We start from the raw sequence: 13,291 nt of genomic DNA, 5'->3' as shown, positions 1-13,291 counted from the left end.
GCCATGAGCCATCATGTGTGTGGCTGCTGGGAATTGAACTCAGGACCTCTGCCAGCCCCGCTCGCTCCGGTATAATTCACTACAGCTGTCTTCAGATGCACCAGAAGAGGACGTCATTAGGGGTAGTTGTGAGCCACCATGTGGTTGCTGGGATCCGAACTCAGGACCTTTGGAAGAACAGTCAGTGTTCTAACCCACTGAGCCATCTCGCCAGCCCAAGTGTGTAGTTTCTAAAACTAGAGGTTAGACATATTAACCAGAGCCAGGGGTCAGGTGGAAGGAGTGTGGTGTGAACACATCTTACAAGTTACCCTGCATACCTCTTACTAATGAGGAGCTGAAGTGTCATGCCAGAGAGGTTTGCTTTCAACTTTGACATTCTGGCTCATGTAGTATTACTGTCTTACTTCTGGGGGTGGGTAGAGATCTGGATTCTCCTGATTTTTTTTTTTTTTTTTTTTTCGAGACAGGGTTTCCCTGTGTAGCCCTGACTGTCCTGGAACTCACTCTGTAGACCAGGCTGGCCTCGAACTCAGAAATCCACCTGCCTCTGCCTCCCAAGTGCTGAGATTAAAGGCCTGCGCCACCACCGCCCAGCTATTTATTTATTTATTTATTTATTTATTTATTTATTTGGGTATGTGTCTATGTCATTGTATGACTATGCATACATGAGTGCAGTACCCATAAAGGGCAGAAGGGGGCACTGAATCTACCATGAGCCACCCAGCGTGGGCACAGGGAACTGAACCGGGGTCCTCTGCAAGAGTAATATGTGTTCTTACACACTGAGCCGACTTTTCTGCCTCACTGTTGCATAGCCGCCTCTGTTTCTTTGACTGAAAGCTTCTCCATTTTCAGCCAGAGATTCAGAAATTTGACAGGAGACGGCGTAGCCACTAGGAGAACCAGTTAGGGCCGTTAGATAGTATTCATAGACTTGGTTGTGTGTAGACTCCCATGATCCTGTGCTCTGAGAGGAGGCTGCAGGAGTCTGGGGTAGGCAGCAGGTGTCCTGTGAGGCTGTTTGTTAAGGAAAGCCAGGCTGTGAACAGATGCAACATCCTGTGTCCACATGCCAAGTGTGCTTTCCAGAGGCCATGGTCACCTTCTGTGACCTACGCCACCGGTGGGTGAGTTCAGACTTGCTGTGAATGCCTGTTAGTGGTGGCAGCTGTCCTGAGGCTCGAAGGTGAGGGCAGGACAGAAACTGACCCCCTCTCCATCAAAAGCAAAACCGGCTCCTCCTCTCTTAGCCTTTCCCTGGAATTCTTCAATAACCAGTGAGAAGATGAACTGTCAGGCCTTCTCATTCTGAAATAACTGTGAAGTCTCCTTGGCAAGCCAGTCTGCTACCTGTCTGGAATGTTCTTTCTGTTTTTTTAGGTAAATAACTTACAATGGAATGGAAGTTTTTATTCCCCCACTCTGTCTCTGTCTCTGTCTCTGTGTGTGTGTATGTGTGTTGGTGTGTGTGTGTGTATGTTGGTGTGTGTGTATGTGTATGTTGGTGTGTGTGTGTATGTGTGTGTGTTGGTGTGTGTGTGTATGAGTATGTGTGTTGGTGTGTGTGTGTGTGTATGTTGGTGTGTGTGTGTGTGTGTGTGTGTGTGTGTGTGTGTGTGTGTGTATGTGTGTGTGTGTTGGTGTGTGTGTTGGTGTGTGTGTGTGTGTGTGTTGGTGTGTGTGTGTATATGTGTTGGTGTGTGTGTGTGTATGTGTGTGTGTTGGTGTGTGTATATGTGTTGGTGTGTGTGTGTATGTGTGTGTGTTGGTGTGTGTGTTGGTGTGTGTGTGTGTGTTGGTGTATATGTGTGTGTGTTGGTGTGTGTGTATATGTGTATGTTGGTGTGTGTGTGTATGTGTGTGTGTTGGGATGTGTGTGTGTGTGTGTGTGTGTGTGTGTGTGTGTGTTGTGGGGAGACTGTTGAGCCAAGGCCTTGCATGTGCCCGGCACACGCCGCATCACTAAGGCAATACCTCAGTCCCAATAACATAGCTCTGTAACTCATTACAACTTCTAAGTTCCCAAGGGCTAAAGAGAGTGCTCAGTGGTAGTTTGTCCCATATGCCCAAAGCCCTGGGTCCAGTCACGAGCACAAGAACAGAACCCCAAAAGGCTGGGCGGTGGTGGCGCACGCCTTTAATCCCAGCACTTAGGAGGCAGAGGCAGGCGGATTTCTGAGTTCAAGGCCAGACTGGTCTACAGAGTGAGTTCCAGGACAGCCAGGGCTATACAGAGAAACCCTGTCTCGAAAAAAACAAAAGAAAGAGAGAAGAACAGAACCCCAGATCCTCAGCATAGCTTGGAAGACTCAGCCCGCCATCTTGATATTTGAAGTACTTGTCTGTGAGCTTTATTTATTTATTTTAATTTTGTGATAGAGCCTTATGTAGCCCAGGCTAGCTTTAGACTTGCTGTGTAGCTGAGGGCAACCTTGAAGTTACGAGCCTCCTGCCTCTATCTCCTCCAGAATGCTAGGATCACAGTCATGGACCACCACAGCAGCTTTAATGCAGTGCTGGGTTGGAGCTGAGGGCCCTATGCATACTGAGCTAGCTAGCACTGTGCCTGCTGAACCACACCCCAGCCCTCAGGCCATCTCCTATTTGTAAGAGTCAAGCTCAGAAAAATACCAGGGATGTAGACAATGGGCTAGCTGGCTTAGGAGCTGGGAATTCTGGGCTGTGCAGAATTCTGAAGGCTCAGAGAGAGCATGTGTGAGCTGCCCCTCTCTGCCAGGCTACTGAGCAATGGTCTGGAGCTATGTGTTCTGAGTCACCGTGTCAGTCCCTACTCGAGGTGTCCAGGGTTGGTTTCATCTGTCACCCACTGCTCTGCCTCTGCTCATTTCCCTTCACAGTGCCTGTCACTCTTTCTCGGGCTTGAGAAACTTCACTTTTCTTGGCTCCTACTCTACCAGTTAATCATAGATTCCTGGCCCCTTTTGTGTGGGTACCACCATGGTAAGATGGGTGAGAGGGGCCTGATCCTCCCATAGAGGGGCCTGATCCTACCATGAAGGAGGAGGAAGCACTTTTAGAATACATGCATCCCTATCTTAAGGACTCTGTACATCTGTTCATCTGGAGAACATTTGGTTCCACTTCGGCTCAGAGGGTCATTTACCGTTTTAACAACTTGTCCTGTGTTTTCCTTCTGATCTGAATGGTTAGAAAGATTGACAACTGAGAAGGCTCAGTGAGATTAGCTCTACTGTCATTTTTTTCTTTTTCTTTTAAAGATTTATTTATTCATTATTATATGTAATATACACTGTAGCTTTCTTCAGACACACCAGAAGAGGGCGTCAGATCTCATGATGGGTGGTTGTGAGCCACCATGTGGTTGCTGGGATTTGAACTCAGGACCTTCGGAAGAGCAGTCAGTGCTCTTAACCGCTGAGCCATCTCTCCAGCCCTATTTTTTTTTCTTTATTTCGCTCTTTCATAAAAGACTATGAAATGTAAGATTTTTTTTGTTAGAATTTACCCTGTTGGGCTTTTTCGTTTGTTTGTTTCTGCAGTTTAACATCTGTTTCCAGTGATATGTGTGGTATTAAATTATTTTAGACTTTCGGGTTTTATAAAACTTGTTTTCTTGGCTGAAGAAGTCCCCACGTGACCTGTGTGATTTTTGAGGACTTTTCTTCCTTTTTAGGGCAGCTTTACATGAAAAGCTCTTGCCACTCCCTCTGTCCCACTGACTCTTCTCACAGGGACTCGCCAAGCACTCTTGTCTAGACCTCTGCTATTTTGTTCAAGAAGGCCAATCCCTGAACTTGTTAATATTCTAGAGGCACCAAATACTGGAGTGGTGTTAGCGTTCAAGAAACCATGCATTTGTAAAACCCATATAGTCAACGGAAAATATCTGCATTAGAGTTTAACCTGTTGTAAGTCTGAACGGGGTCATTTAAGCATACTCGTCATCTGGGAAGCGATGTGTGTGAGAAATGGCGTCAGTTTGTGGCTCTGGTTGGTGAGAAAGCCCCTGCTTGAAGGTTCCGCTCAGAGGGCAAGTCCGCTCACTCCTCCGGCTGCCCCAGCGCGAGCGGAGGTTCCCAGAGCCTACGTGCCAGTTACCTGGACAGCGTTCCAATGTAACACGCCGGTACTCGATGCAATGTCTACGGCTTTGAGTTGTTCCTTAAATAACAAATGTTCCTCTTTGTGCCGTTTCCCAGATGTGGGAGCAGAGGAGAGGGGCAAGCTCCTAGCCACACACACAGCAGCGGCCCTGTCCAAAAGCTCACCTCCGCGCGGTTCTTACCCATCAGTGGAGAACACAGGTGGGGCCGTCGCTCGTCCGCACCCCGGTGGCCGCCTGCCGCCCACAGATGAAGGCTTTCCAAAGCGTTTGTCAAGAAAGACCGTGGTAGCGTTCCCTCAGAAAGTTCTGCCTCCACTCCAAGCAGGGGGTTCTGACTCAGAGGCTCAGCGACATAAAGTGACAAGCACTTCATCCTCATCTTCCTCATCCAGCTCCTCAGACTCAGACTCTGATGGGGAGGAATGTGACTCAGACATTGGTCCTCGGGTGGCGAGCAAAGGCAAGGCAGGGTTTTCTAAACCGGAGGCCTCTCGTCCCTTGAAGAACGGAGCCCCTAAAGTCACGGCTTCTGCAAAAGAGAAGTCCAAGGTCCAAAAGCCACACACAGATGTCGCCTACCCAGAGAAGTCCCTGCAGCCTAAGAAGAAAGGGACCTTCACCACGCTCGTAGAAGACAGCAAAGAAACCAGCTCCAAACCCATGACCTCCAGGCCACAGTCCAGTGAGATTTTGGAGCAAAACATGAAGGAAGAACGCCAGCGGGGGAAACCGAGACCAGACAAGACAGGAAAGGAAAGCAGAAAGCCACTTGAAGCTGAAGGAATCTTACCCGGCCACAGGAAAGCCAGAGCATCCACGCAGCCCACGAGTGGGCCAGTGCCCACAACGCAGACACGAGAGGCCAGCTCAGAACATCCGCTAGCCACTGCCTCCAGGGCGGGAGCTAGACATCTGGAGCCAGAAGTGCCAGAGCCCAGACGGAAGACCACTTCTCCCCTGGTCAGAAAAGAAAGCCTGGGGAAGCAGGTGCCAGAAGGATGCTCCCAGACTGGGGAGGAGGCCTTGGAAGATGAGAAACCAGTGAGATATTCGAAGACCGTGCCTGCTCAGGAGAAAGATACCTTGGAAGCCAGCGCTGGACCACAGCTGGAGGGGAGGTTCCAGGTGGCAGTCGGCGAAGCCCTGCCCACTGATGCAGACCCATCCCAGGAAGCCCCAGCCGACACACAGGGTACACCTTGCCTTAGCTCAGACTTTCCTTGTCCTTTAGGGTGTATAGCTCCTAAAGAACCCTCTTGAGTTTCTGTGTGTTTACAAAGGAGTACCTTTTTTTTTCTTTGGTTTTTTTGACACAGAGTCTCTTGTAGTGCAGGCAGATTTCAAACTCGCTATGTACCTAACACTGGCATTGTGATCCCGACCCCCCTGCCTCCGACTCCCAGGTGCTGGGATCTCTCAGGCCTCATCTATTTCTTAGATGGCGTAATTTATGAAAACTGACAGTCTAGCGTCACCACATATAACCTTGGAGGGTATCCACTCACGTAGTTCATGAACTTGCCCAACACCTGCTGAGTGGAAAGCAGCGGAAATCCTGTGGCGATCTCATAGGTCAGGAGCAGCAGTCACACAACAGCGATAGCCCTCGGGTGGACTGAACTAGACGGGTGCCTTAGTGAACTGAAGTTAACAGTGAACTGAGTGTTAACAGGCAGGCAACCACAGACAGCATCTGAGGGCTTTTCCCAGGCCAACAGGCTGTAAAATCTTAACAGTGAGTTTCTAATGAGGGGCTTTTCAAGGGGGACTGTGCTCCTATCCTATTAAGTGGTCTTGCCCATGTGTGTCACCCCTCTGGGCAGCTCCCTGGGAAACAGGAATTCTTTGATTTTAGAATTCGCAGTTCCCGAGTCCCCCTTAAGATGGCAGCATCTCAAGGCTAACGGGGCCTTCCTGCACCTGCGAGTCATTCCCAGCCACGCCCCCTCCTCGCCTAATTTGCATCACCCGGTGTGCTAACTATGGCTCTTCCAGGATGTTTACAGCATTTATGATTTCTTCCCTTTCCATTTCTCCTCCTTCACTAATACGCCAGGTACCAGTGCGCGCCAGACTTCTAAGACCTCGGGACCTGCCTTTCCGGCCCCGTTGCAGTTTTCAGACCTGATCTTAACTCGAGATTTTTTTATTTTATTTTATTTTATTTTGTTTTCTCGAGACAGGGCTTCTCTGTGTAGCCCTGGCTGTCCTGGAACTCACTCTGTAGACCAGGCTGGCCTCGAACTCAGAAATCCGCCTGCCTCTGTCTCCCAAGTGCTGGGATTAAAGGCATGCGCTACCACTGCCCAGCTCAACTATAGATCTTAAACCTAGCACGGAAACGCGGGACTGGGGATTTCTAGATTATCTCTCGGGGATACAACCAGGACTCACAGAGCTGCTGATGTAGCTTAGCCAGTGAGTAAGGTCCTGGGCTCAGTTTCCAACACTGCAGAAACAAAAACTCAGCTCGCTGCCAACACCCCGCCCCCACCACCACCACCACCAACAGCCCTCTTTGCTGGCAGCTGAAGCTCTCAAAGTGCTCCTTGCCCAAAGCTCCTTGCTTACAGGTGGGTTGTTGCTAATAGAGTTTATAACCCTCCCAGCTCCCGTCGGCTTTCACCGGCCCTGCCCTAACTATGGAATCCGTAGCTTTGAAGGTACAACTCCCACACACTGAAGATCTTCAGCTCGCCGAGGAAGAGAAGATGCCAGCTCTAAAAAGACATCCTTTTGTCCTTCCTTCTTCCTTTCTTCCTTCTGTCCTTCCTTCTGTCCATCCTTCTTTCCTTCTTCCCTCCCTCCCTTCCTACCTTTCATTCTTGAAATTAAGTGAGGAGAAACAGCTTTTGGATTTAGAATAGAGAAATATGTACTTAAGTTGGTGGGGTGTTTGTTTTCGTGTTGTGCAGCGTGAGTAGAAACTGAGGCAGCTCAACCAATACAATTCCTAGAGAGCCGGGAAGGTTCTCAGCCCAGATCTTGCCCTGTGGCTTCCGCCCGCTTTGCTTTGTCTTCTGCCTTGTTGTGTTTGTGCGGCAGAAGAGCTCAGTCCTTTTGCTTTAGCCCCACGCTTTGAATTTTAAGCTTATCAAGTTCTTAGGTATATAGATTTAATTTTTTCACATTTAATATAAAAGGAGCCGGGCGGTGGTGGCGCACGCCTTTAATCCCAGCACTTGGGAGGCAGAGGCAGGTGGATTTCTGAGTTCGAGGCCAGCCTGGTCTACAGAGTGAGTTCCAGGACAGCCGGGGCTACACAGAGAAACCCTGTCTCAAAAAACCAAGAAAAAAAAAAAAAAAAAAAAAAAAAAAAAAAAAACTATTTTCTGACTAAAAAAAAAAAAAAAAAGATAAAAGGAGAAATTAGCATTTTTTCCCCCTATGGTTTGGAAGATAACAGTTTTCTTCAAAAAGTTAAAGTGGCAACACTACAGCTCCTTTCAGGTTCCCATGTTCATTTTTACCATTACTGTAACACTCAGGTTTTTCTCATCTCTGTGCATGCTTCTTTCCACCACAGACAGATGTCCAAAAGAATGTGATTTCTCCCCTGTGTATTTTTACATGACCTAGGAATCCATCCGTAATTCCAGATCCTTCCAAATGCATAGTGTGAGCCCAGGGCCTAAAATACATGAAGGAAGGGCAAGGTACTGTGATCTGGTATAAGAAACAAAGCAGCCTTGTCCTGCCCCTCTTGGAGATGTTAGACTCTGCCATTTTATTAACAAAAAAACAAAACAGAGAGTCGTCTGTCTCCTGGCAGGCTTGTGCCGCTGTTTCGGGGAAGGTTTCTCTGGCGAGGCTAGAGTTTTATGGTGACATCACTGCCTCCACATGCCTTGTGATTACATTTAGCTGGTAAGATGGACCATAAGGTTCAGCATGAATTTTCAGGTGACTCTTTTACAATGCTCTTAAAGATACAGGGCTCTCAAGGTCTCCTGTCTTCTAGTTAGAGTGCTCACTCGCTGTAAACTTGTGGTGTGGAGACTTCTGCCTCCCAAGCTCCCAGACAGACGTGTGTGTCTGACAGCTGTCCCATCACCTTTCTCCACAGAGCCCGAGCTGACTGACACCACCACCTACAAGAACCTGCAGCACCATGACTACAACACATACACCTTCCTGGACCTGAACCTGGACCTCTCCAAGTTCAGGCTGCCACAGCCGTCTTCGGGACGAGAGTCGCCTCGACACTGAGCTCAGCTCAGGGCGGACCCCCATGTCGGTCCCATGAATCCTTGCCTGTGAGAATAAAAGGCAGAGTCGCAAAACTCCGTGTGTGGTTATTTCCCCTCACACCTCCCAGAGAATGAACTAGTGACACCCTGATTACTCGTATAGTCCATATGATTTCGGGGACATCCTCCAGTGGGTGCATTAGATTAGATCTAGATTAGAATCCGTAGTTCTGGGCTGGAGAGATGGCTCAGCGGTTAAGAGCACATACTGCCCTCCCAGAGGTCCTGAGTTCAATTCCCAGCAACCACATGGTGGCTCACAACCATCTATAATGGGATCTTCTGGTGTGTCTGACAGCAACAGTGTACTCATAGAAATAAAATAAATGTCTTTAAAAAAAAAAAAGAATCTGAAGTTCTTGAGACATTAAACTGCATCATCCCTAACAAGGCCTGAGGAACATCATCTCTTGCAAAACACACTTAGGGACAGCCATGTACCACACCCCTCTTAACTTGCCAGTCTACAGCCAGCAGGGGGGATCCATAAAGTGGGAGAAACAAAGCGTAGTCAGGCCCACTCAGCCTCGTACTGGTCAGCAGAAGCAATTACTGCTAGGTCGGAGCCACAGCTCGAGTGATTTAAACTACTCCATTACACAAAAATTAGCGTGTGGGCTGCAGGAAATATCGCACTGTGGACCCTGAGATTTACTGGGAAAATCTGTTTTTAGTTGTGGTATGGCTCAGCCTTAGCCCACACCTTCAATCCAAGAGCTTTCTGCTTGAATATTGGAAGCAGGATTAAATAAAGTCCGCCACAGGCCAAGAGGTGGAGCAAGCAAGCAGCTGATAGGAAGTGAACATGGGATTTATTAAGAAAAAAACCATAGAGAGTAAGAGGAAGTCAGGAGGACGGATAGAGAAACACACAGTCAAAGTCGAAGGGACATTCAGTTTGAAAGAGGCTTTTTGAGTTGGCACGGGAGAGGGGCGTGGCTTCTGGGGCAGAGGGGCGTGGCCAGCTGGGTGCTTCCTCCTCCTCTCTAAGCTAGCAGGCTTTCACCTCAGCGTCAGGCTCCTGAGTCTTCATTGGTGAAATTAAATGGTTGGGATTTTGTTTAAAAAACGTGTGGAGAGAGAGAAACCGGGAATAGGAAGTACACCTGTAAGACCCTGAACCTCAGTTGTTACTTACTTCGAGATGCCCCCAAGTGAGACACGGAGAAGCAGATCTATGCAAAAGCAAGATGTTTATTTTCTGTCTCGTCTAGGGTCAATCTTCAGTCAGTCCCCCGTCTCCCTCCCGCTGACCCTCTTCTCTATGAGCTTCCACGCTACTTGCGTGTCTTTGTGTGCGTGACCCACTTCATTTAACTACTGGAGTTGCTAATGTGAGCCCGTGTTAAGATGACTCCCTGGAGCAAGGGTGTCTTAGTCACTATGGCTGTGACAAAACGCCATGACTGAAAACAACTTGGGGAGGAAAGGGTTTATTTTTACCTTGTGGGTTAACAGTCCATCACTGAGGGAAACCTGGACGGGAACTCAAGGCTGGAAGCTGGAGGCGGAAACTAAGATGAACTTGACTGGTTTGCTCTCATAGACTGCTCAGCCTGTGGTCTTACACAATCCAGGACCACCTGCCCAGGGTTCGCATGGCCCACAGTGAACTTGGTTCTTCCACCAACTGTTAGCCAAGACGATCCCCCTGTGGTCTTACCCACGGGCACTCTGATGAGGCATGTTTCTCGACTGAGGTTCCTTTTTCCCAGGTTTGACTTTATCTAAGATTAGGTCACCTTGAGAAAAACCATCCTGCACAAGGATCAACTTACTGGTTTCTCCACCACCAAGGAATATGGCCGACCCTCAGCCACCATGAATTGCTGGTAGCTTCACAGGGAGGAGTGGGGCCATATCCCGGCAGTCGGAATGCTAGCTCCGCACCTGGGAACAAACGAAGGCCTTGAGGAGCCTTTAACAGGGTTCCCATTATCAATCTCATTGTGGTCTGTCTTTGCCCCTTCCCCACAGCCTGCCTCTTTTACCTCAAGGCTCTAGTGTGTGCGCCCAGGTGCTGAGCTAGCATTTGGGGTGCCAGAAGCTGTGGTCACAGTTTGAGGCTAGCCCAAACTGTGAGGGTTGAGCTCTGGCCTCTGGGAGAACCCTTCTCTATAATTTGATTGACAGTCTCACTCCCCCCATCCCCAGCTATGGTGACAGGCGAGAGCGTGGCAGAGATGGAAAGGGGTCTGGAAAGGCACGTGAAGGTTTGAGATTCTGTTCCCCCTTTTGGGTGTAGCCTTTCATAGAAAGAGACCTTTAAAACTCCTGCTCGTCTCCTAACAAATGGGATAGGGAAGAAGGATTGAGCCAGTGCCAGCAATAATCAGGACTGTCATGCTCAAGCACTGGGTCATAAAGTTGGAGCCCAAGATAAGCCATAGTTCACCCGCCATCTTGAAAGCCAGTCCAGGGCATGGTCTTTCCAACCTCATACCCATGCTGACATAGGGGTGTCCGTCCCCTCCATGTGTTGCCTGATGGGTACCTCTGCTCTGGGTTTGTCGGGATGAGAGTTCTGCAGTCTGAGCCCTGAGGGCAAGCAGCTTGGCTGGTTTCTGTGTGTCTTAGTTAGGGTTGACTGCTGTGAACAGACACCATGACCAAGGCAACTCTTATAAGGGTAACATTTCATTGGGGCTGGCTTACACGTTCAGAGGTTCAGTCCACTATCATCAAGGCGGGAACGTGGCAGCATCCAGGCAGGCATGGTGCTGGAGGAGCTGAGAGTTCTACATCTTCATCTGAAGGTTGCTAGCGGAACACTGGCTTCCAGGCAGCTAGGATGAGGGTCTTAAAGCCACAACCACAGTGACACACCCACTCCAACAAGGCCACGCCCACCCCAACAAGACAACACCTAATCCAACAAGGCCACGCCCACTCCTACAAGGCCACACCTCCTAATAGACCTACTCCTGGGCTGAGCACAGACAAACCATCACACTGTGGTCTCAAATATCATTCTACATGTCCTTTGAATGGTTGTCTATGGCCTGGCCTGTGTCTGGAGCATGCATCTTGTGACATAGCTCTACATAGGTGATCTTTATTTTTTTTCCCACCTAGACGCACATCAATTTGTACACCTTCTCCTCTACTACCGTCTCACTGCCTCTGCGCAGGGTTCACATCACTTACAGTGAAAGACAGGGTCAACCCCAGGGCCCCTCACAGATAGAATTCACACTGAACAATCACGGAAGTCAGACTATATGGAGCTGCTCAGAAGGCAAGACCCGGAGGAGAAGGAGGACAGGAGGGCAGGTCAGAGCACCACCCACCTTCCAGAACAAGTGAGTCACGGTCACAGCTGGGTAGCCAGCATTAAAGGAAATGAGATACACAGAAGCCGATGAGTGAGGGGCCAGCGAGATGGCTCAGTGAGCAGAGGCACTCAAGGCTAAGCCTGGTAACTGGAGTTCAAGCCCCAGGGGCCACATAGGAAAGAACCAACTCTCACACGTTATCCTCTTACTTTAATTCATGTGCCATGGCATGTGCGTATCCACACACGTACGTACACACTCATGCTATATGAGCATCATAGAAATAAATAAAGGTGGAGAGTAGTTGAGGAAGACACCCGATTTTGACCTTGGGCTTCCACACACATGGAAATACCTATAGGAACAAGTATATACAACACACACACACACACACACACCACAAAATACAAACAGGTGGCACTGGGAAAAGCCAGAGCCCTTGGAGGCTCAGACCATGACAACTCCTATAAGGGAAGCCTCAGAGATATCCCTTGCTGCTCTGTCAGGATGCGGTCAGCAGGAACCATTCAATCCAGTACTCGGTAACTTTGAAATGGCTCCAAACACCTGAGTCTCAACTACTGGATCCGACACCTCAGTCTGACAACAACCAAGGGCTTGACTGACACTCAGAGCTCAGCGGGGACAGGAGCTGACCTCTGAGCTGATCTCCAAAGCCTCTTTTTCATAAGCAGCACTCCCCAGTGTGAACACTCATGTACCTGTTTGGAGCACTCACGCACCCAGTGGGAGCACTCTCACACACCCAGTGGGAGCACTCTCACACCCAGTGGGAGCACTTCCATGCTCAGTGGGAGTACTCACACATCCAATGGAGCACTCCTGTGCCCTGGGTGAGCACACATTCGCCCAGTGGGAACACCCCCATGCCCAGTTGGAACAGTCACATGCTCAGTAGGAGCATTCACATGTCCACCAGGATCTTCCCACACACCATTCCGATGCTCTGGCCACACTCATCCCAGAGAGCCTCCTGACTTTAGTCAGGCTTGACATCCGTCAGGCTTGACTAGGCAGAGCTACCAGCCATGTCCAGGATCAAGGTTTCTCTCTTCTCTCACCCCTTGTTAGGCACTGTGAACAAAAAGAAGTCACCTTCTCTGTGCTTGGTCAGTCATGTGATCCATGAGGCCCACATCATCATCTTCTTATTTTAACTTTACAAAACAACCAGGAAAATGGCCCTTGCCATACTAAATCCGTCGGCTCCCTGGTCTTGCCCCCCCCCCCCCAACTCTAGAACGGCGGCGAGGAACAAGTCTGTTGTTTTATGGGCCACACCACTAATGGCATTTTGTTGCCGCAGCCCATATGGGCTGACAAAGACAGCTCTGCTCCCCTTGGCAGGTTCCCAGCCAGCGGCTGCTCCCACACAGCCGAGGGGAACATGACAGTGAGCCGGGAGTGGAAAGATCGCTCCCATTGTGTGTGCTGGAAATGTCTTCTGCACCTTGGACAGCTTGGCTCTGTGAGTTTCCTGACTGGGCCCAGCACCTCCCCCATCGGCTTCTCAGAAGTCCACCTCTGGCTGATCCAAGAGCAACAGCAACATCAAGTGCATTGCTTACAGGGAAAGTCTCAGCCCTTCCTCTTTACATCCAGCCCATGCATGTGGGGCGTTGAGGGACAGCGATAAGGAAAGTCTGTGTGGA

General features: G+C 49.4%; 1 protein-coding gene across 2 annotated transcripts in view; it reads left to right on the top strand.

The window, feature by feature from the left end:
- The window catches only part of Ndufv3 (NADH:ubiquinone oxidoreductase subunit V3), a 13,115-nt gene extending 4,739 nt beyond the window's left edge, over positions 1-8,376 (top strand). The window contains exons 3-4 of one of the 2 annotated variants that reach the window (XM_031348144.1): positions 4,188-5,285; positions 8,160-8,376. In XM_031348144.1, coding sequence (XP_031204004.1) covers positions 4,188-5,285; positions 8,160-8,302 — 1,241 coding nt within the window. In that variant the 3' untranslated portion in view covers positions 8,303-8,376. The remainder of the gene's footprint in view (positions 1-4,187; positions 5,286-8,159) is intronic. The other variant, XM_031348145.1, reaches the window with a different exon arrangement.
- Positions 8,377-13,291: the final 4,915 nt, after the last annotated feature.

This window comes from Mastomys coucha, unplaced genomic scaffold, assembly GCF_008632895.1.
Source record: "Mastomys coucha isolate ucsf_1 unplaced genomic scaffold, UCSF_Mcou_1 pScaffold3, whole genome shotgun sequence".
In the NCBI taxonomy this organism is placed as follows: Eukaryota; Metazoa; Chordata; class Mammalia; order Rodentia; family Muridae; genus Mastomys; species Mastomys coucha.
The sequence above is the reverse complement of the archived record's forward strand: the minus strand, read 5'-3'. Positions and strand labels throughout refer to the sequence as shown.